Consider the following 24,613-nt stretch of genomic DNA (forward strand, 5'->3'; position numbering starts at 1 on the left):
ACACAACAATCTAAAACCTATGGGATGCAGCAAAAGCTGTTTTAAGAGGAAAGTTTATAGCAATACAGTCCTACCTCAGGAGACAAGGAAAATCTCAAAGAGCATACTCTAACACCTAAACAACTACAGAAAGAAGAACAAACAAAGCCCAAAGTTAGTAGAAGTCATAAAGCCTTCTTCTCGCTTCCACTCCCCCTCCCCTTGATCGTGGGCTTCCTTCTCGCGTCCCCAGGCTCGGGGAGGGGGCGGAGGCCCGGCGCGCCGAGTGGCCCCCAGGCGGGTGGGCGCAGCACACCTGTTGTTTGCAGGAGCCCGCGACCCTTCGTCCCGCCCTTGGCGGGCGGCGACGGCAGCGGCCGCCACGGAGCCGACCCGGCAGGTGGCCGAGCGCGGGGGCCGCACCACCGCGGCGCGGGGACGCGATGGCGGCGGCCGAGCCCGCAGGCTCTGGGCAGCCGGCACCGCAGGGCCAGGGGCAGGGCCAGCGGTCGCAGCCGCAGCAGTCCCAGGCGCAGCCCCCGCTGCCGCTGCCTCTCAGGGGCGGCGGGGGCGGCAGCAGCAGGCACGAGAAGAGCCTGGGACTGCTCACCACCAAGTTCGTGTCGCTGCTTCAGGAGGCCAAGGACGGCGTCCTGGATCTCAAAGCGGCTGCAGATACTTTGGCAGTGAGGCAAAAGAGAAGAATTTATGATATCACCAATGTCTTGGAAGGAACTGACCTAATTGAAAAAAAGTCAAAAAATAGTATACAATGGAAAGGTGTAGGTGCTGGCTGTAATACTAAAGAAGTCATAGATAGATTAAGATATCTTAAAGCCGAAATTGAAGATCTAGAACTGAAGGAAAGAGAACTTGATCAGCAGAAGTTGTGGCTACAGCAAAGCATCAAAAATGTGATGGACGACTCCATTAATAATAGATTTTCCTATGTAACTCATGAAGACATCTGTAATTGCTTTAATGGTGATACACTTTTGGCCATTCAAGCACCTTCTAGTACACAGCTGGAGGTACCTATTCCAGAAATGGGTCAGAATGGACAAAAGAAATACCAGATCAATCTAAAGAGTCATTCAGGACCTATCCACGTGCTGCTTATAAATAAAGAGTCCAGCCCCTCTAAGCCCGTGGTTTTTCCTGTTCCCACCTGATGACCTCACACAGCCTTCCTCTCAGCCCTCGACTCCAGTGCCTCCACAGAAATCCAACATGGCAACTCAGAACCTGCCTGAGCAACCTGTCTCCGAAAGAAGCCAGAATCTTCAGCAGACTCCAGCCACAGACTTATCTTCAGCGGGATCTATTAGTGGAGATATCATTGATGAGTTAATGTCTTCTGATGTGTTTCCGCTTTTACAGCTTTCTCCGACCCCGGCAGATGACTACAACTTTAATTTAGATGATAATGAAGGAGTTTGTGATCTGTTTGATGTCCAGATACTAAATTATTAGATTCCATAGAAACCTGGGACTGTTATCTACCTCTAACTGTGTAACATTTTAGACGTCTTAACCTAAGTATTTAAAATAATGAATGTAACATCTTTTTAGTTCACTGATTCTGAAATGTTCTTCCCTAATACTTTCTTTTTTACTTCACAAAACTTCAACCATAAGAACAAAGGATTGTGATTGCTTCAGGGGGAAAAGTGATTTCATATCTACCAACTCCCTACCCTCAAGTAATTACATTCTGGAATTTCAACTTTTCCTCCCATTCTGAACCTTCTGTTTTTTTCCTTATATGAGAGGAAAGTTAAAGTAGACTTAAGGTCATCAAAAACAAAAAAGTTGGCCAAGGGCTCATCATTTGTTTGTCTTACATTTTTACTGCCACGAGACTGTCCATATTTCTGTGTATCCTCTGATCCAGACATTCACTGCCACTTATAAAATGAAGGGTATAAACTAGGATATATTAACTGTTTCAGTGAACAGATTTTGTGAAGTGCCTTCTGTTTTAGCACTTTAAGTTTATCACATTTTGTTGACTTCTGACATTCCACTTTCCTAGGTTATAGGAAAGATCTGTTTATGTAGTTTGTTTTTAAAATGTGCCAATGCCTGTACATTAACAAGATTTTTAAAAATAAAATTGTATAAAACACTTAAAAAAAAGTCATAAATATCAGAGTGGACATAAAAGAATTATAGATGAAGAAAACAACAGAAAAGATCAAAGAAACTAAAAGCTAGTTCTTTGACAAGATAAAGGAAATTGATAAAACTTTATCCAAACTCACGAACAAAGAAAGGGAGAGAGCTCAAATCAATAAAATTAGAAATTAAAAAGAAGTTAAAACAGACACCACAGAAATACAAAGGATCACAAGAGACTACTACAAGCAACTACATGCCAATAAAATGGACAACCTGAAAGAAATGGACAAATTCTTAGAAAGGTACAATCTCCCAAGACCGGACCAGGAAGAAATACAAAATATGAACAGACCAATCACAAGTACTGAAATTGAAACTGTGATTAAATAACTCCCAAAACACACAGACACACAAAAAAAATCTTTAAGGGCTTCCCTGGTGGCGCAGTGGTTGAGAGTCCGCCTGCCAATGCAGGGGACACGGGTTCGTGCCTCGGTCCGGGAAGATCCCACATGCCACGGAGCGGCTAGGCCCGTGAGCCATGGCCGCTGGGCCTGCGCGTCCGGAGCCTGTGCCCCACAACGGGAGAGGCCACAACAGTGTGAGGCCCGCGTACCACAAAAACAAACAAAAAAAACTCCCAACAAACAAAAGTCCAGGCAAGATGGCTTCACAGGTCAATTCTATCAAACATTTAGAGAAGAGTTAACACCTATCCTCAAACTATTCCAAAAACAAACTGCAGAGGAAAGAACACTCCCAAACTCATTCTATGAGGCCACCATCACCCTGATACCAAAACCATACAAAGATACCACAAAAAAAGAAAATTACAGGCCAATATCACTGATGAACATAGATGCAAAAAATTCAATGAAATACTAGGAAACTGAATCCAACATACATTAAAAGAATCACACAGAAATTCCCTGGTGGGGCAGTGGTTGAGAATCCGCCTGCCAATGCAGGGGACACGGGTTTGAGCTCTGGTCTGGGAAGATCCCACATGCCTTGCAGCAACTAAGCCCGTGTGCCACAACTACTGAGCCTGTGTGCCGCAACTACTGAGTCTGTGTGCCACAACTACTGAGTCTGCCCTCTAGAGCTTGCGAGCCACAACTACTGAGCCTGCATGCCACAACTACTGAAGCCCGCGCACCTAGAGCCCGTGCACCGCAACGAAGAGTAGACCCCACATGCTGCAACTAGAGAAAGCCTGCGCACAGCAACAAAGACCCAACAACAAAGACCCAATGCAGCCAAAAATAAATAAATAAATTTATTTAAAAAAAAAAAGAATCATACAACATGATCAACTGGGATTTATCTCAGGGATTTTTCAGTATCTGCAAATCAATCAGTGCATTACACCACATCAACAAACTGAAGAATGAAAACTACATGATCATCTCGAAAGATGCAGAAAAAGCTTTTGGCAAAATTCAACACCCATTTATGATAAAAACAATCCAGAGAGTGGGCATAAAGGGAACCTACCTCAACATAATAAAGGCCATATATGACAAGCCCACTGCCAACATCATTCTCAGTGGTAAAAACTGAAAGCATTTCCTCTAAGATCAGGAACAAGACAAGGATGTCCACTCTCACTACTTTTATACAACATAGTTTTGGAAGTCCTAGCCACGGCAATCAGAGAAGAAAAAAAATAACAGGAATCCAAATTGGAAAGGAAGAAATAAAACTGTCGCTGTTTGCAGAGGAAATGATACTACATAGAAAATCCTAAGGATGCTTCCAGAAAACTGCTGAAGTTCAGTGAACTAGGTTAGATTGCAGGATGAAACAATTAATAAACACAAATCCTTTGCATTTCTATACACTAACAAGGAAAGATCTCAAAAAGAAATTAAGGAAACAATCCCATTTACCATTGCATCAAAAAAAATAAAACCTAGAAATGAACCTACCTAAGGAGACAAAACACCAGTACTCCGAAAACTATTAGACACTGATGAAAGAAATCAAAGATGACACAAACAGATGGAAGGATATATCATGCTCTTGCACTGGAAGAATCATTATTGTCAAAATGACTATACTACCCAAGGCAATCTACACATTCAATGCAATCCCTATCAAATCATAAGTAACATTTTTCACAGAACTAGAACAAAAATTTTTAATCTATATGAAAACATAAAACACCACGAATATCCAAAGTAATCTTAAGGGGGGAAAAAAGATGGACCTGAAGGAATCAGTCTCCCTGATTTTAGACTATACTACAAAGTTACAATCATCAAAACACTATGGTACAGGTACAAAAACAAAAATATAGATCAATGGAACAGGACAGAAGCCCAGAAATAAACACATGCACCTGTGGTCGATTGATCTACAATAAAAAAGGTAAGACTATACAATGGAGAAATGACAGTCTCTTCAATAAATGGTGTTGAGAAAACTGGACAGCTATAGGAAAAGAATGAAATTAGAACATTCTTTTACACCATACACAAAAATAAACTCAATGAATTAAAAAACTAAATATAAGACCTGATGTTATAAAACTCTTAGAAGAAAATATAGGAAGAACACTCTGTGAAATAAATCACAGGAATATCTTTTTCAATCTGTTTCCCAGAGCACCACATGATTCAGGAATCCCACTCTTGGGCACATATCTGGCAAAACCCTTGGTTTGAAAGGATACAGGCACCCCAGTGTTAACTGCAGCACTGTTTACAGTAACCAAGACATGGAAGCAACCTACATGTCCATCGACATAAGAGTGAATAAAGAAGATGTGGTACCTATGTCCAATGGAATATTACTCAGCCATTAAAAAGGATGAAATAATGCCATTAGCAGCAACATGAATGGACAAGGAAATTATCATAGTAAGTGAAGTAAGTCAGACAGAGGAAAAACAAATATCAGCTGATATTGCTTATGTGCAAAATCTAAAAATAACCATAAAAATGAACATATTTACAAAACAGAAACAGACTCACGGACTTAGAAAGCAGACTTAGGATAACAAAGAGCAAAGATGGAGGTCAGGGATAAATTGGGAGTTTGGGATTGAAATATACACACTATTCTATTGAAAAATAGATAACCAAGAAGGACCTACTGCATAGCATAGGGAACAACTCTGCTTAATATTCTCTAATAACCTAAATGTGAAAAGAACTTGAGAAACAATAGATACATGTATATGTACAACTGAATCACTTTGCTGTACACCTGAAACTAAGACAACATTGTTAATCAACTATACTCCAATTTAAAAGAAAAAGAAAAAAACAAATGGGACCTAATGAAACTCAAAAGCTTTTGTGCAGCAGAGGAAACCACAAAAAAAAGGAAAGACAACCCACACAATGAGAGGAAAGATTGGCAAATGATCTGACTGACAAGTGATTAATCTCCAAAATTTATAAACAGTTTATGCAGCACAATATCAAAAAAGAAAAACAACGAACAGCCCAATCAAAAAATGGGCGGAAGACCTAAATAGACATTTCACTAAGGAAGACATACAGATGGCCAACAAACACATGAAAAGATGCTCAACATCACTAACTATCAGAGAAATGTAAACCAAAACTACAATGAGGTATCACCTCACACCAGTCAGAATGGTCATCATCAAAAAAATCTATAAGCAGTAAATACTGGAGAGGGTGTGGAGAAAAGGGAACTCTCCTGCACTGTTGGTGGGAATGTAAATTGGTACAGCCAGTGGGGAGAACAGTATGGAGGTTCCTTAAAAAACTAAAAACAGAGCTACCATATGACCCAGCAATCCCACTTCTAGGCATGTATCTGGAGAAAACCATTATTTGAAAGGATTCATGCACCCTGATGTTCACTGCAGCACTATTTACAATAGCCAGGACATGGAAACAACCTAAATGTCCATCAACACAGGAAAGGATAAAGAAGATGTGGTACATATACACAATGGAATAGTACTCAGCCATAAAAGGAACAAAACAGTGCCATTTGCTGAGACATGGATGGACCCAGAGATTGTCATACAGAGTGAAGTAAGTCAGAAAAAGAAAAACAAATATCGTATGATATCACTTACATGTGGAATCTAGAAAAATGGTACATATGAACTTATTTGCAAAGCAAAAATAAGAGTCACAGATGTAGAGACCTTATGGTTACCAAGGGGGAAAGGGGGTGGGTGGGACGAATTGGGAGATTGGCATTGACATATATACACTACTATGTATAAAACAGATAACTAATGAGAACCTACTGTATAGCACAGGGAACTGTACTCAATGGTCTGTGGTGACCTAAATGGAAAGGAAATCTAAAAAAGAGTGGATATATGTATATGTATAACTGATTCACTTTGTTGTCAGCAGAAACTAACACAACATTGTAAAGCAACTATACTTCAATTAAAAAAAAAAACTAGACATTTCACCAAAGAAGACATACAGATGGCAAAGAAGCACATGGAGAGAGGCTCAACATCACTATTTAGAGAAAAGCAAATCAAAACTACAGTGAGATATCACTTCACACCAGACAGAATGACCATCATCAAAAAGTCTACCAACAATGAATGCTGGAGTGGGTGGACAGAAAAGGGAACCCTCCCTACTTGTTGGTGGGAATGTAAATTGGTATAGCCGCTATGAAGAACAGTATGGAGGTTCCTCAAAAAACTAAAAAGAGAGCTATGATATGATACAGCAATCCCACTGTTGGGCATATATATGGTGAAAACCATGGTTTGAAAGGGTACAGGCACCCCAGTGTTCACTGTAGCACTGTCTACAATAACCAAGACATGGAAGGAACCTAAACGTCCATCGACAGGTGGATAAAGAAGATGTGGTACGTATGTCCAATGGAATATTACTTAGCCATTAAAAAGAATGAAATAATGCCATTGGCAGCAACATGAATGGACCTGGAGATTATCATGCTAAGTGAAGCAAGTCAGACAGAGAAAGACAAATATCATCTGATATCACTTATATGCAGAATTTTAAAAAATGATACAAATGAACATATTTACAAAACAGAAACAGACTCACAGACTTAGAATACACACTTAGAGTTACCAAAAGGAAAAGGTGAAGGGCAGGGATAAATTGGTAGTTTGGGATTGACATATACATACTACAATAATGAAAACTGATAACCAACAAGGACCTACTGTATAACACAGGGATTTCTGCTCAATATTCTCCAGTAATATAAATAGGAAAAGATCTTGAGAAACAATACATACAGGTATAGGTATAACTGAATTGGTTTGCTGTACACCTAATAAAAACTAACAAAACACTGTCTTGTTAGTTAGTTAATAAACTATACTCCAGTTTAAAATAAAAATTAAAAATGGGGGAAACCTTCAAGATGGCAGAAGAGTAAGACATAGACATCACCTTCCTCCCCAGAAATACATCAAAAATACATCTACACGTGGAACACCTCCTGAATGCTGGTAGAAGACCTCAGACTTCCCAAAAGGCAAGAAAATCCCCATGTACCTGGGTAGGGCAAAAGAAAAAAGAAAAAACAGAGACAAGAGTAGGGATGGGACCTGCACCTCTGGGAGGGAGCTGTGAAGGACGAAAGGTTTCCACACACTAGGAAGAGCCCTCACTGGCAGGGAAGTCGGTGTAGAGTTTCAGAGCCACAGAGAAGACTAAAGTAACAGGGGTGCAGAGGGCAAAGCAGAGATATCCCCACACAGAGGATCAGTGCTGACTACCACTCACTAGCCTGAGAGGCTTCTCTGCTCACCTGCTGGGGCAGGTGGGGACTGGGAGCTGAGGCTTGGGCTTTGGAGGTCAGGCCCCAGGGAGAGGACTGGGGTTGGCTGTGTGAAGACAGCCTGAAGGGGGCTAGTGCACCACAGCTACCTGGGAGGGAGTCTGGGAAGAAGTCTGCAACTGCCTAAGAGGCAAGAGACCATTGTCTTGGGGTGTGTTAGAAGAGGGGCTTCCTGCTCTGTGTGTCCTCAGACGACAGAGCATTGCCTAAATGAGCTCCAGAGATGGGAGTGAGCAGCAGCTATCATCATGGATGCCAGAGGCGGGCATGGACTGCTACCACAGCTGCCGCTGTCACTAAGAATCCTGTGTGCAAGCGTAGGTCACTACCGACACCCTCCCGAGGGCTTGTGCAGAATGCCACTGCCAGGGTCCCGTGATTGAGGGCCAACTTCCCCAGGAGAACACATGGCACACCTCAGGCTGCTGCAGCGTCACGCCAGCCTCTACCGCCACAGGCACGCCCTGCATTCCAATTGTGACTAGTGTACCCCTCCCTCTCCCCGACCTGAGTGAGCAAAAGAATTCTAATAAGCCACTGCTTTAACCCGCTCCTGTCTGGGCAGGGAACAGACACCTGAGGGCAGCCTACACGCAGAGTCAAGGCCAAAACCAAACTGAACCTCGGACCTGTGCAAACAAAGAAGAGAAAGGGAACTTTCTCCTGAGGTGCAGCCTCAGGAGCAGCAGACTCAATCACCCCAGTCAGCTTGGTAAACCCTGGAATATCTGAATAGACAATGAGTGTTCCCAAAATTGAGACGGTGGACTTTGGCGGCAACTGTGGACCTGGGGTTTGCTTTCTGCATTTGATCTGTTTTTGGTTTTATGTTTATGTTAGTTTACTTTTTAGTGATTGCTTTTATTTGTGTGTTTATTGGTTTGGTTGCTCTCTTCCTTTTTCTTTCTTTCTTCTTCTGTGAGTGTGTGTGTATGTTTGTGTGATTTTGTCTGTTTAGTTTTGCTTTTACCATTTGTCTTGGAGTTCTGTCCATTTTTTTTTTTCTTCCTTTTCTTCTGAGCCATGCGGCTGGCAGTGTTGGTGCTCTGGCTGGGCGTCAAGCCTGAGCCCCTGAGGTGAGAGAGCCGAGTCCAGGACATTGCACCACCAGAGACCTTCCAGCCCCATGTAATATTAATCAGCGAGAGCTCTCCCAGAGATCTCCATCTAAACACTAAGACCCAGCTCCACTCAACGGCCAGCAAGCTCCAGTGATGGATGCCCCATGCCAAACAACTAGCAAGACAGGAACACAACCCCACCCATTAGCAGAGAGGCTGCCTAACGTCATACTAAGTTCACAGACACCCCAAAATACACCACCAGATGTGGCCCTGCCCACCAGAGGGTCAAGATCCAGCCTCATCTTCTAGAACACAGGCACCAGGCCCTCCAATCAGGAAGCCTACATAAGCCACTGAACAAACCTCACCCACTGGGGGCAGACACCAGAAATAAGAGGAACTATGAACCTTCAGCCTGTGAATAGGACACCCCAAACACAGTAAGTTAAACAAAATGAGAAGACAGAGAAGTATGCAGCAGATGATGGAGCAAGATAAAAAAACCTACCAGACCAAACAAATGAAGAGGAAATAGGCAGTCTACCTGAAAAAGAATTCAGAGAAATGATAGTAAAGATGATCCAAAAATCTCAGAAATAGAATGGAGAAAATACAGGAAACGTTTAACAAGGCCCTAGAAGAACTAAAGAGCAAACAAAAGATGAACAACACAATAAATGAAATTAAAAATACTCTAGAAGGAATCAACAGCAGAATAACTGAGGCAGAAGAATGGATAAGTGACCTGGAAAATAAAATGGTGGAAATAACTGTGGCAGAGCAGAATAAAAAAAAAAGAATGAAAAGAATTGAGAACAGTCTCAGAGACCTCTGGGACAACATTAAATGCTCCAACGTTCAAATTACAGGGGTCCCAGAGAAGCAGAGAAAAAGAAAGGGTCAGAGAAAATATATGAAGAGATTATAGTTGAAAACTTCCCTAACATGGGAAAGGAAATAGTCAATCAAGTCCAAGAAGCACAAAGAGTCCCATACAGGATAAATCCAAGGAGAAACACACCAAGACACATATTAATCAAACTACCAAAAATTAAACACAAAGAAAAAATATTAAAAGGAGCAAGGGAAAAGCAACAAATAACAAACAAGGGAATCCCCATAAGGTTAACAGCAGATCTTTCAGCAGAAACTCTGTGAGCCAGAAGGGAGTGGCAGAACATATTTAAAGTGATGAAAGGGAAAAACCTACACCCGAGATTACTCTACCCAGCAAGGATGTCATTCAGATTCGACGGAGAAATTAAAACCTTTACAAACAAGCAAAAGTTAAGAGAATTCAGCACCACCAAACCAGCTTTACAACAAATGCTAAAGGTACTTCTCTAGGCAGGGAACAGAAGAGAAGGAAAAGACCTATAAAAACAACTGAACAACTAAGAAAATGGTAATAGGAACATACATATTGATAATTACCTTAAATGTAAATGGATTAAATGCTCCAAATAAAAGACACACACTGGCTCAATGGATACAGAAACAAGACCAGTATGTATGCTGTCTACAAGATACCCACTTCAGTCCTAGGGTCACATACAGATTGAAAGTGAGGGGATGGAAAAAGATATTCCATGCAAATGGAAATCAAAAGAAAGCTGGATAAAAAAACTACAAATAGAACTACCATATGACCCAGCAATCCCACTACTGGGCATATACCCTGAGAAAACCATAATTCAAAAAGAGTCATGTACCAAAATGTTCACTGAAGCTCTATTTACAATAGCCAGGAGATGGAAACAACCTAAGTGTCCATCATTGGATGAATGGATAAAGAAGATGTGGCACATATATACAATGGAATATTACTCAGCCATAAAAAGAAACGAAATTGAGCTATTTGTAATGAGGTGGATGGACCTAGAGTCTGTCACACAGAGTGAAGTAAGTCAGAAAGAGAAAGACAAATACCGTATGCTAACATATACATGGAATTTAAGAAAAACAAAATGTCATGAAGAACCTAGGGGTAAGACAGGAATAAAGACACAGACCTGCTAGAGAATGGACTTGAGCATATGTGGAGGGGGAAGGGTAGGCTGTGACAAAGTGAAAGAGTGGCATGGACATATATACACTACCAAACATGGAGTAGATGGCTGGAGGGAGGCAGCCGCATAGCACAGGGAGATCAGCTCGGTGCTTTGTGACCACCTAGAGGGGTGGGATAGGGAGGGTGGGAGGGAGGGAGATGCAAGAGGGAAGAGATATGGGAACACATGTATATGTATAACTGATTCACTTTGTTATAAAGCAGAAACTAACACACCATTATAAAGCAAGTATACTCCAATAAAGATGTAAAAAAAAAAAAAGAAAGCTGGAGTAGCAATTCTCATATCAGACAAAATAGACTTTAAAGTAAAGACTATTACAAGGCAAAGAAGGACACTACATAATGATCAAGGGATCAATCCAAGAAGAAGATATAGCAATTGTAAATATTTATGCACCCAACAAAGGAGCACCTCAATACATAAGGCAAATACTAACAGCCATAAAAGAGGAAATCGACAGTAACACAACCATAGTAGGAGACTTTAACACCCCACTTTCACCAATGGAGAGATCATCCAAAATGCAAATTAATAAGGAAACACAAGCTTTAAATGATACATTAAACAAGATAGAAACTCTCCAGAAAGTCGGCAGAGAGGGAACCTACCTCACCATAGGCCATATATGACCAACCCACAGCCAACATCATTCTCAATGGTGAAAAACTGAAAGCATTTCCTCTAAGATCAGGAACAAGACAAGGGTGCCCACTCTCACCACTATTATTCAACATAGTTTTGGAAGTTTTAGCCACAGCAATAAGAAAAAGAAATAGAAGGAATCCAAATTGGAAAAGAAGAAGTACAACTGTCACTGTTTGCAGATGACATGATACTACACATAGAGAATCCTAAAGATGCTACCAGAAAACTACTAGAGCTAATCAATGAATTTGGTAAAGTAGAAGGATACAAAATTAATGCACAGAAATCTCTTGCATTCCTATACACTAATGATGAAAAATCTGAAAGAGAAATTAAGGAAACACTCCCATTTAGTATTGCAATAAAAAGAATAGAATACCTAGGAATAAACCTACCTAAGGAGACAAAAGACTTCTATGCAGAAAATTATAAGACACTGATGAAAGAAATCAAAGATCATACAAACAGATGGAGCTACATATACCATGATCTTGGATGGGAATACTCAACACTGTGAAAATGGCTATACTACCCAAAGTAATCTACAGATTCAATGCAATCCCTATCAAACTACCAACGGCATTTTTCACAGAACTAGAACAAAACATTTTACAATTGGTATGGAAACACAGAAGACGCGAATAGCCAAAGCAATCTTGAGAAAGAAAAACGGAGCTGGAAGAATCAGGCTCCCTGATTTCAGACTATACTACAAAGCTACAGTAATCAAGACAGTATGGTACTGGCACAAAAACAGAAATATAGATCAATGGAACAAGATAGAAAGCCCAGAGATAAACCCATGTACACATGGTCACCTTATTTTTGATAAAGGAGGCAAGAATATACAATGGAGAAAAGACAGCCTCTTCGATAAGTGGTGCTGGGAAAACTGGACAGCTACATTTAAAAGAATGAAATTAGAACACTCCCTAACACCATACACAAAAATAAACTCATAATGGATTAGAGACCTAAATGTAAGACCGGACACTATAAAACTCTTAGAGGAAAACATAGGAAGAACACTCTTTGACATAAATCACAGCAAGACCTTTTTTGATCCATCTCCTAGAGTAATGGAAATAAAAACAAAAATAAACAAATGGGACCTAATGAAACTTAAAAGCTTTTGCATAGCAAAGGAAACTACAAACAACACGAAAAGACAACCCTCTGAATGGGAGAAAATATTTGCGAACGAATCAATGGACAAAGGATTAATCTCCAAAATATATAAACAACTCATGCAGCTTAATATTAAAAAAAACAAACAACCCAATCCAAAAAATGGGCAGAAGCCCTAAATAGACATTTCTCCAAAGAAGACAGACGGCCAAGAAGCACATGAAAACCTGCTCAACATCCCTAATTATTACAGAAATGCAAATCAAAACTACAATGAGGTATCACCTCACACCAGTTAGAATGGGCATCATCAGAAAATCTACAAACAACAAATGCTGGAGAGACTGTGGAGAAAAGGGAACCCTCTAGCACTGTTGCTGGGAATGTAAATTGATATAGCCACTATGGAGAACATTATGGAGGTTCCCTAAAAAACTAAACATAGAATTATCATATGATCCAGCAATCCCACTACTGGGCATATACTCAGAGAAAACCATAATTCAAAAAGACACATGCACCCCAATGTTCACTGCAGCACTATTTACAATAGCCAGGTCATGGAAGCAACGTAAATGCACATCGACAGACGAATGGATAAAGAAGATGTGGTACATATATACAATGGAATATTACTCAGCCATAAAAAGGAACGAAATTGGGTCATCTGTTGAGAGGTGGATGGATCCAGAGACTGTCATACAGAGTGAAGTAAGTCAGAAAGAGAAAAACAAATATCGTATATTAATGCATATATGTGGAAGCTAGAAAAATGGTACAGATGAACCGGTTTGCAGGGTAGAAATTGAGACACAGATGTAGAGAATAAACGTATGGACACCAAGGGGGGAAAGTGGCCCGGGGTGTGGTGGTGGTGGTGGTGTGATGAATTGTGCGACTGGGATTGACATGTATACACTGATGTGTATAAAACTGATGACTAGTAAGAACCTGCTGCATAAAAAAAATAAAATAAAATTCAAGAATTAAATAAATAAAAAGAAAAAGAAACGAAATTGAGTTATTTGTAGTGAGGTGAATGGACCTAGAGTCTGTCACACAGAGTGAAGTAAGTCAGAAAGAGAAAAACAAATATCGTATGCTAACACATATATATGGAATGAAAAAAAAAATGGTTCTGAAGAACCTAGAGGCAGGACAGGAATAAAGATGCAGAGGTAGAGAATGGACTTGAGGACACAAGTTGGGGGGAAAGGCAACCTGGAGAGAAGTGAGAGAGTAGTATATATACACTACCAAATGTAAAATAGATAGCTACTGGGAAGCAGCTGCATTCCACAGGGAGATCCGCTCAGTGCTTTGTGACCACCTAAAGAGGTAGGATAGGGAGGGTGGGAGGCAGGCTCAAGAGGGAGGTATTATGGGGATGTATGTATACATACAGCAGATTCACTCTGTTATATAGCAGAAACTAACAACACTGTAAAGCAATTATACTCCAATAAGATGTAAAAAATACATAAATAGTATTACAAAGTAAAAAAAAAGGAGACCTAATGAAACTCAAAAGCTTTTGCACAGGAGAGGAAATCATAAACAAAAGACAACCCACACAATGGGAGAAAATACTGGCAAATGATGTGTCCGACAAGGGATTAATCTCCAAAATTTACAAACAGCTCATGAACCTCAATATCAAAAAAAGCAAACAACCCAATCAAAAAATGGGCAGAAGACCGAGACAGACATTTCTCCAAAGACAGACAGATGGCCACAAGGCACATGGAGAGACGCTCAACTTTGCTAATCATTAGATAAATGCAAATCAAAACTAAAATGAGATATCACTTCACACCAGTCAGAATGGCCATCATCAAAAATGTACAAACACGGGATCCAGAACTCGACTTCCTGTATATCTAAAATAAAAGAGCTGAATAGAACCTGAAAAAAAAAATCTACAAACAATAAATGCTGAAGAGGGTGCTGAGTTGAAAGAGAACCCTCCTAGACTGTAGGTGGGAATGTAAATTGGTATAGCCACTATGGAGAACAATACGGAAGTTTCTTAAAAAAATGAAAAATAGAGCTACCATATGATCCAGCAATTCCACTCCTGGGCACATATCTGGCAAAAACCATGGTTTGAAAGGATACACGCACCCCAATGTTCATTGCCACACTGCTTACAGTAACCAAGACATGGAAGCAACCTAAATGTCCATCAACAGAAAAGTGGATAAAGAAGATGTGGTAAATATGTCCAATGGAATATTCATCCATTAAAAAGAATGAAATAATGCCACTGGCAGCAACATGAATGGACCTGGAGATTATCATACATAGTGAAATCAGTCAGACAGAGAAAGACAAATATATTGTGATATTGCTATATGGGGAATCAAGAAAATGATACAAATAAAGTTATTTCCAAAACAGAAACAGATTCACAGACTTAGAATACAAACTTATGGTTAACAAAGGGGAATGGTAGGGGGCAGGGTTAAACTAGCAGTTTGGGACTGATATATATACACTACAATAATGAAAATAAATAACCAACAAGGACCTACTGTATAGCAAAGGGAACTGTGGTCAAATTCTGTAATAACTAAATGGGTAAAGAACTTTAAAAAGGATAAATGTATACGTATAACTGAAACACTTCACTGTACACCTGAAACTAACAACATTGCTAATCAATTATAGTCCAATATAAAATATTAAACATTTTTTTAAAAAACAAAAAAGTCAGTATGATGAGAAACAAAAAATACAGTGTTCAAGATCTCTCCCTATTAAAAGTGGCTAAAGGGACATTGCCACCAAAACTAATGCATGAACCCTTATTGGACCTAGATTTTTTTTTTTTTTAACACCTATAAAGACATTTTTGGAACAGTTGGGGAAATTTAAATACCGTATATGGGGTAGTTGATATTACTCACTTTCTTAAGTGTGATAATGATACTGTTTTAAGTAGAAGAGAATGTTTTTAGTCTTAGGAGATGCATGCTCAAGTTTTTAAGGAATGAAATGCCAAGTGTACAACTTGCTTTTAAAAAGTCACAGAGAATAGCATCAAGAAAGTGAGAAGACTACAGAGTAGTAGAAAATATTTGTAAATGATTATCTGATAAGAGATTTTTATCTAGAATACACAAAAAACCCTTACACCTCAATAATAAAAAGCAAACCAATTAAAAATGGGTAAATGATCTAAACAGACGGTTCTCCAAAGAAAATACATAAATAGCCAATAATCACATGAAAAGATACTCAACATCACTAGTCACCAGGAAAATTCAAATCTAAACCACAGTGAGTTAACCACTTCACACCCACTAGGGATGGTTATAATATTAATTTAAAAAATGAAAATAGTAGGTGTTGGTGAGGATTTGGAGAAATAGAAATCATCATACACTGCAGTGGGAATGTAAAATGGTGCATTCACTTTGGAAACGGTGGCAGTTCCTCAAAACGTTGAGCACAGAGTTATCATATAACCCCAAAATTCCACTCCTAAGCATATACTCAAGAGAATTACCAGCATAAACTTATGAATGAAGGCTCATAATAGCATTATTCATAATAGCCAAAAAGTGGAAACAACCCAGATGCCCATTAACTGGTGAAAGGATAAATAAAAGGTGTCATATCCATGCACTCGATTATTATTCAGTAATAAAAAGGATTGATATACTGATACATGCTACAATACGAACAAACTTTAAAAATATTATAAGTAAAAATAAATATTATGCTAAGTAAAAGAAGCCAGCCACAAAGGATCATATATTATATGATTTCATTTATATGAAATGTTAAAAACAGGCAAAACTAATAAAAGCAGATTAATGGTTATTTATCACTAGGAGCAATAGGGAGAGAGAATAGGTAATGACTGCTAATGGGTACAAATTTCTTTTTGGGTGTGACACGTTCTGGAATTAGATTAGTGGTGTTGGCTGCGCAACTCCACAAATATAAAAATCACTGAACTGTACATTTTAAATGGGTGAATTATATGTCATGTGAATTATATATCTCAATAAAGCTGTTTTTAAAGTCAGAGAGGAAGAGAGAAAGCAAAAATGGCAAAATATTAACAATTGGTGAATCCAGAGGAAGGGTATAAAAGTGTTAATTCCTTCATTATTTCCCTATTTCTGTAGGTTTGAAAATTTTCAAAACAAGATGGGAAAAATAATGCTAACAAAATGTGGTTTGCGAAAACTAGCACTGACCTCAAGTAACAAAGGTTTAATTTTTTATAGTTGAGTGGATTCTCTGATGGGAAGATTAGGATATATCCAAAATCAATAGACAATTACCCAGTCCCGCAGCCAGTGAGCCAGGCGCGGAGCCGCCCACTTGCACTGTGCCCACCGCAGCCGAACCCGGCTCCTGCAGGAGCCAAACGGAGAGAGGGGATCGTGAGCCCCAGCCAGAGTGAGTGTGCATGGCCGCCGCTGAGTCGGCACCTGGAGGACATGGAGAAATGGATGGAAGATAAGATCAAAGCGAGACTTAGGCTTAAAAGCAGGTTGCTTGCTGCTTGAGGGCCAAATGCAAGTTTGAACTCTGTTATCAGAAGACACAAGGGACTCCTTTCCTAAGCCTGTAAATAAGCCCTGCCCTTGGTGCCTAAGGAAGGGGTTAGTGAAAGTCAGCCTGAGAGTCAACTAACTGCTGAACAATCATCAACAGGAAGACACTGGAACTCATCAAAAAAGATACCCCACATCCAAAGACAAAGGAGAAGCCACAATGAGACAGTACGAGGGGCGCAATCACAATGAGACAGTACGAGGGGCGCAATCACAATAAAATCAAATCCCATAACTGCTGGGTGGGTGACTCACAGACTGGAGAACACTTATACCACAGAAGTCCACCCACTGGAGTGAAGGTTCTGAGCCCCACGTCAGGCTTCCTAACCTGGGGGTCCGGCAACGGGAAGAGAAACTCCTAGAAAATCACTTTGAAGGCTAGCGGGATTTGATTGCAGGACTTCGACAGGACTTAGGGAAACAAAGACTCCACTCTTGGAGGGCACACACAAAGTAGGGTGCACATCAGGACCCAGGGGAAGGAGCAGTGACCCCAAAAGACACTGGTCCAGACCTACGTGCTAGTGTTGGAGGGTCTCCTGCAGAGGCGGGGAGTGGCTTTGTCTCACCCTGAGGACAAGGACACTGGCAGCAGAAGTTCTGGGAAGTACTCCTTAACGTGAGCCCTCCCAGAGTCTGCCATTAGCCCCACCAAAGAGCCTTAGGCCAAACAACCAACAGGAAGGGAACACAGCCCCCCATCAGCAGACAAGCAGATTAAAGTTTTACTGAGCTCTGCCTACCAGAAAAACAGCCAGCTCTACCGACCACAGTCCCTCCCAACAGGAAACTTGCTCAAGCCTCTTAGATAGCCTCATCCACCAGAAGGCAGACAGCAGAAGCAAGAACTACAATCCTGCAGCCTGTGGAACAAAAAACACATTCACAGAAAGATATACAAGATGAAAATGCAGAGGGCTATGTACCAAATGAAGGAACAAGATAAAACCCCAGAAAAACAACTATATGAAGTGGAGATAGACAACCTTCCAGAAAAAGTACTGAGAATAATGATAGTGAAGATGATTCAGGACCTCGGAAAAAGAATGGAGGCAAAGATCGAGATGATGCAAGAAACGTTTAACAAAGACCTAGAAGAATTAAAGAACAAACAAACAGAGATGAACAATACAATAACTGAAATGAAAAATACACTAGAAGGAATCAATAGCAGAATAACTGAGGCAGAAGAACGGAGAAGTGACCTGGAAGACAGAATGGTGGAATTCACTGCTGTGGAAGAGAATAAAGAAAAAAGAATGAAAAGAAATGAAGACAGACTAAGAGACCTCTGGGACAACATTAAATGCAACACCATTCACATTATAGGGTCCCAGAAGGAGGAGAGAGAGAGAAAGGACCTGAGGAAATATTTGAAGAGATTATAGTCGAAAACTTCCTTAATATGGGAAAGGACATAGCTACCTAAACCCAGGAAGTGCAGACAGTCCCATACAGGATAAACCAAAGGAGAAACACACCGAGACACATAGTAATCAAACTGGAAAAAATTAAAGACAAAAATTACTGAAAGCATCAAGGGAAAAAAGACAAATAACATACAAGGGAACTCCCATAAGGTTAACAGCTGATTTCTCAGCAGAAACTCTACAAACCAGAAGGGAGTGGCACGATATATTTAAAGTGACAAAAGGGAAGAACCTACAACTAAGGTTACTCTAACGGGCAAGGATCTCATTCAGATTCGATGGAGAAATCAAAAGCTTTACAGACAAGCAAAAGCTAAGAGAATTCAGCACCACCAAACCAGCTCTACAACAAATGCTAAAGGAACTTCTCTAAGTAGGAAACACAAGAGAAATAAAGGACCTACAATAACAAACACAAAACAATTAAGAAAATGGTAATAGGAACATACATATCAATAATTACCTTAAACGTGAATGGATTAAATGCTCCAACCAAAAGACACAAGCTCGCTGAATGGATACAAAAACAATTCCCATTTATATGCTGTCTCCAAGAGACCCACTTCATACCTAGGGACACATACAGGCTTAAAGTGAGGGGATGGAAAAAGATATTCCCTGCAAATGGAAATCAAAAGAAAGCTGGAGTAGCAATACTCATACCAGATAAAATAGACTTTAAAATAAAGAATGTTACAAGAGACAAGGAAGGACACTATATAATGATCAAGGGATCAATCCAAGAAGAAGCTATAACAATTATAAACATATATGCACCCAACATAGGAGGACCTCAATACATAAGGCAACTGCTAACAGCTATAGAAGAGGAAATTGACAGTAACACAATAATAGTGGGGGACTTTAACACCTCATTTACACCAATGGACAAATCATCCAAACAGAAAATTAATAAGGAAACACAAGCTTTAAATGACACAACAGACCAGATATATTTAATTGATATTTACAGGACATTCCATCCAAAAACAGCAGATTACACATTCTTCTCAAGTGCGCACAGAACATTGTCCAGGATAGATCACATCTTGGGTCACAAATCAAACCTCAGTAAATTTAAGAAAACTGAAATCATATAAAGTATCTTTTCTGACCACAACGCTATGAGATTAGAAATCAATTATAGGGAAAAAAACATAAACAACACAAAAACATGGAGGCTAAACAATACGTTACTAAATAACCAAGAGATTACTGAAGAAATCTAAGAGGAAATCAAAAAGTACCTAGAGACAAATGACAATGAAAACACGGCGATCCAAAACCTATGGGATACAGCAAAAGCAGTTGTAAGAGGGAAGTTTACAGCAATACAAGCCTACCTCAAGAAACAAGAAAAGTCTCAAATAAATAATCTAACCTTACATCTAAAGGAACTGGAGAAAGAAGAACAAACAAAACTCAAAGTTAGAAGGAAAGAATTCATAATGATCAGAGCAGAAATATATGAAATAGAAACAAAGAAAACAATAGCAAAGATCAATAAAACTAAAAGCTGCTTCTTTGAGAAGATAAAATTGATAAACCATTAGTCAGGCTCATCAAGAAAAAAAGGAAGAGGACTCAAATCAATAGATTTAGAAGTGAAAAAGAAGAAGTAACAATTGACACTGCAGAAATACAAAGGATCCTGAGAGATTACTACAAGCAACTCTATGCCAATAAAATGGACACCCTGGAAGAAATGGACAAATTCTTAGAAAAGCACAACCTTCTGAGACTGAACCAGGAAGAAACAGAAAATATAAACAGACCAGTCACAAGCACTGAAATTGAGACTGTGATTAAAAATCTTCCAACAACCAAAGCCCAGGACCAGATGGCTTCACAGACGAATTCTATCAAACATTTAGAGAAGAGCTAACACCCATCCTTTTCAAACTCTTCCAAAATATAGCAGAGGAACACTCCCAAACTCATTCTACGAGGCCACCATCACCCTGATACCGAAACCAGACAAAAATGTCACAAAGAAAGAAAACTACAGACCAATATCACTGATGAGTACAGATGCAAAATTCCTCAACAAAATACTAGCAAACAGAACCCAGCAACACATTAAAAGGATCACCACGATCAAGTGGAATTTATGCCAGGGATGCAAGGATTCTTCAATATACGCAAAATCAATGTGATACACCATATTAACAAATTGAAGAATAAAAACCATATGATCATCTCAATAGATGCAGAGAAAGCTTTTGACAAAATTCAACATCCATTTATAAAAACTCTCCAGAAAGTGGGCAGAGAGGGAACCTACCTCAATCAACATAATAAAGGCCATATATGACCAACCCACAGCCAACATCATTCTCAAAGGTGAAAAACTGAAAGCATTTCCTCTAAGATCAGGAACAAGACAAGGATGTCCATTCTCACCACTAGTATTCAACACAGTTTTGGAAGTCCTAGCCATGGCAATCAGAGAAGAAAAAGAAATAAACGGAATACAAATTGGAAAAGAAGAAGTAAAGCTGTCACTGTTTGCAGATGACATGATACGATACATAGAGAATCCTAAAGAGACCACCAGAAAACTACTAGAGCTAATCAATGAATCTGGTAAAGTTGCAGGATACAAAATTAATGCACAGAAATCTCTTGCATTCCTATACACTATGATGAAAAATCTGAAAGAGATATTAAGAAAACACTCCTGTTTACCACTGCAACAAAAAGAATAAAATTCCTAGGAATAAACCTACCTAAGGAGACAAAAGACCCGTATGCAGAAAACTGTAAGACACTGATGAAAGAAACTAAAGATGATACAAACAGATGGAGAGATATATCATACTCTTGGATTGGAGAATCAACATTGTGAAAATGACTATACTACCCAAAACAATCTACAGATTCAATTAAATCCCTATCAGACTACCAATGGCATTTTTCACAGAACTAGAACAAAAAATTTCACAATTTGTATAGAAACACAAAAGACCCCAAATAGCCAAAGCAATCTTGAGAAAGAAAAATGGAGCTGGAGGAATCAGGCCCCCAGACTTCAGACTATACTACAAAGCTACAGTAATCAAGACAGTGTGGTACTGGCACAAAAACAGAAATATAGATTAATAGAATAGCATAGAAAGCCCAGAGATAAACACACACACATATGGTCAACTAACCTATGACAAAGGAGGCAAGGATATACAATGGAGAAAAGACAGTCTCTTCAATAAGTGGTGCTGGGAAAACTGGACAGCTACATGTAAATGAATGAAATCAGAACACTCCCTTACACCATACACAAAAATAAACTCATAATGGATTAGAGACCTAAATGTAAGACCGGACACTCTAAAACTCTTAGAGGAAAACATAGGAAGAACACTCTTTGACATAAATCACAGCAAGATCTTTTTTGATCCACCTCCTAGGGTAATGGAAATCAAAACAAAAATAAACAAATTGGACCTAATGAAACTTCAAAGCAGTTGCAAAGGAAACCATAAACAAGATAAAAAGACAACCCTCACAATGGGAGAAAATATTTGCAATTGAAGCAACTGTCAAAGGATTAATCTCCAAAATTTACAAGCAGTTCATGCAGCTCAATATTAAAAAAACAAACAACCCAATCCAAAAATGGGCGGAAGACCTAAATAGACATTTCTCCAAAGAAGACATTCAGATGGCAAAGAAGCACATCAAAAGCTGCTCAAGATCACTAATTATTAGAGAAAATGCAAATCAAAACTACAATGAGGTATCACCTCACACCAGTTAGAATGGGCATCATCAGAAAATCTACAAACAACATATTCTGGAGAGGGTGTGGGGAAAAGGGAACCCTCTTGCACTGTTGGTGGGAATGTAAATTGATACAGCCACTATGGAGAACAGTATGGAAGTTCCTTAAAAAACTAAAAATAGAATTACCATATGACCCACCAATCACACTCCTGGGCATATACCCACAGAAAACTATAATTCAAAAAGACACTTGCACCCCAATGTTCATTGCAGCACTATTTACAATCGCCCGGTCGTGGAAGCAACCTAAATGCCCATGAACAGACAAATGGATAAAGAAAACGTGGTACATATATAGAACGGAATATTACTCAGCCATAAAAAGGAATGAAATTGGGTCATTTGTAGAGACATGGATCAATCTAGAGACTGTCATACAGAGTGAAGTAAGAAAGAGAAAAACAAATATTGTATATTAATGCATATATGTGGAACTTAGAAAAATGGTAGAAACGAACCGGTCTGCAGGGCAGAAATTGAGAGACAGATGTAGAGAACAAACGTATGGACACCAAGGAGGGAAAACGGCACGAGGGTGGTGGTGGTGGTGTGATGAATTGGGAGATTGGGATTGACATATATACATTAATATGGATAAAATGGATAACTAGTGAGAACCTGCTCATTTAGGAAATAAAATTCTGTTTTATAAAATAAAATTCAAAAAAAAAGACAATTACCCAATAAATCAGAAAATCTACTGTCAAGGGACACACACCTGGTTGGGAGGTATCAGTCCATCCCCTCTTGGCTCGTACACAATAATCCCATCTTGTATTGGGGTCCTTGACAAACTTTCCAATGTCTTTGAATAATGCACAAAAAGACATGTGGCTGGCTCGATAAACAGTGTAGTAGAGGAGGGCAGCCCTCCATAAAAAGGGGTCTTTTCTAAACAGGACACTGTGAATACTTGCCAGTCCTTCCTCTGTGGGATTGTTTGGCTTTAGGTCATGTTTTTTACGGCCAGTCCAACTGTTCCATGGCTGCTGAAGGTTGTTAATACCTCGAAAATAATGTGTGCCTATGGACAAGAAAAGGCACATGAAAAGTAAGAAATGCCATTCTTATTTTAATTCTTCTCCAAAAAAAGATTCTACCAACAGTTCTAAAACGAAATTGATGTGTACCTACAAATCAAAAGAAAGCAGAAAATGATCTGACACTAATGCCCTTTGCTTTGAAGGAGTACACAGCCTTCAGAAGGATTACATGTCTCATTAGAAGAGGTATAACTTTTACAGCAATTTATTTTCTTTTTAAGTGTCGAATTATAGACTTGATATTTGAAAAGATCTTAGAGATCACTTAATTCAATTCCCTCAGTTGAAGATGGGGGAACTAAAATTCAGAGGAGTTAAATGACTCTCCAAGCTTAATACAGCTATACGGTACCCTAAAAAATCTAATTTGAAATGAGACATTAATATCTTAGCTTTAGTTCAAGTGACACCTAACAATTTCATTACTTTTTGCCAAATATTACTAAGAAAAAATGCATTATAAACAAACAAGTCCTTGAAGTAATTTCTGCTATTACAAATGAATAAATGGAGAAGGGTTGCCCCCTACCTATTTCATGCCTCAGCATTCCTTCCAGCCAATGCTCACGTGCGGTGCAAACATTGATGGTCAGTGTTGGACATCCATTTACTACTGTCATCGAAGCTCGGGAAAGCAGGTCCTCAGTGAGGTGAACTACAATCTAAAGAGCAAGAGTTAAAAAAAATATATATATAAAAGACAAAACGTAGAAGGCAGGGGGTGAAAGTTTTCACAGAAAACAATGGACCCATAAATTAACACCTTTTTCTTTTGTTTACACCATCTTGAATCTCCCCGAAACCAAGAAGATGAAATGCAGACCCTTGGAATTTTGAGCCTTTGGGAACTCAGGAACCTTTACTGGATTGAAAGAAAAGTAGACAGCTGTGCAGAGGAAGACACAGAGAACTGAAATTGTGCCTCTGCAGTGCTCTCAAATGTAGTCCCCCGGGCTGGAATAATGCAAAGGAAGGTACAGGAGCCAGAGT

At 39.4% G+C, this 24,613-nt stretch overlaps 1 protein-coding gene and 1 pseudogene across 1 annotated transcript in view; one reads left to right on the forward strand and one right to left on the reverse strand.

Moving 5' to 3' along the window:
* MATCAP2 (microtubule associated tyrosine carboxypeptidase 2) overlaps positions 1–24,613 on the reverse strand; it is a 70,453-nt gene that overhangs the window by 16,362 nt on the left and 29,478 nt on the right. Inside the window, exons 4-5 of the mRNA XM_065883565.1 lie at positions 24,153–24,285; positions 23,299–23,604 (exon numbers count right to left, since the gene is read on the reverse strand). Coding sequence (XP_065739637.1) covers positions 23,299–23,604; positions 24,153–24,285 — 439 coding nt within the window. The remainder of the gene's footprint in view (positions 1–23,298; positions 23,605–24,152; positions 24,286–24,613) is intronic.
* LOC136128416 (transcription factor E2F5 pseudogene) lies at positions 423–1,452 on the forward strand (annotated as a pseudogene).

Source organism: Phocoena phocoena, chromosome 9 (genome assembly GCF_963924675.1).
Source record: "Phocoena phocoena chromosome 9, mPhoPho1.1, whole genome shotgun sequence".
NCBI classification, from domain to species: domain Eukaryota; kingdom Metazoa; phylum Chordata; class Mammalia; order Artiodactyla; family Phocoenidae; genus Phocoena; species Phocoena phocoena.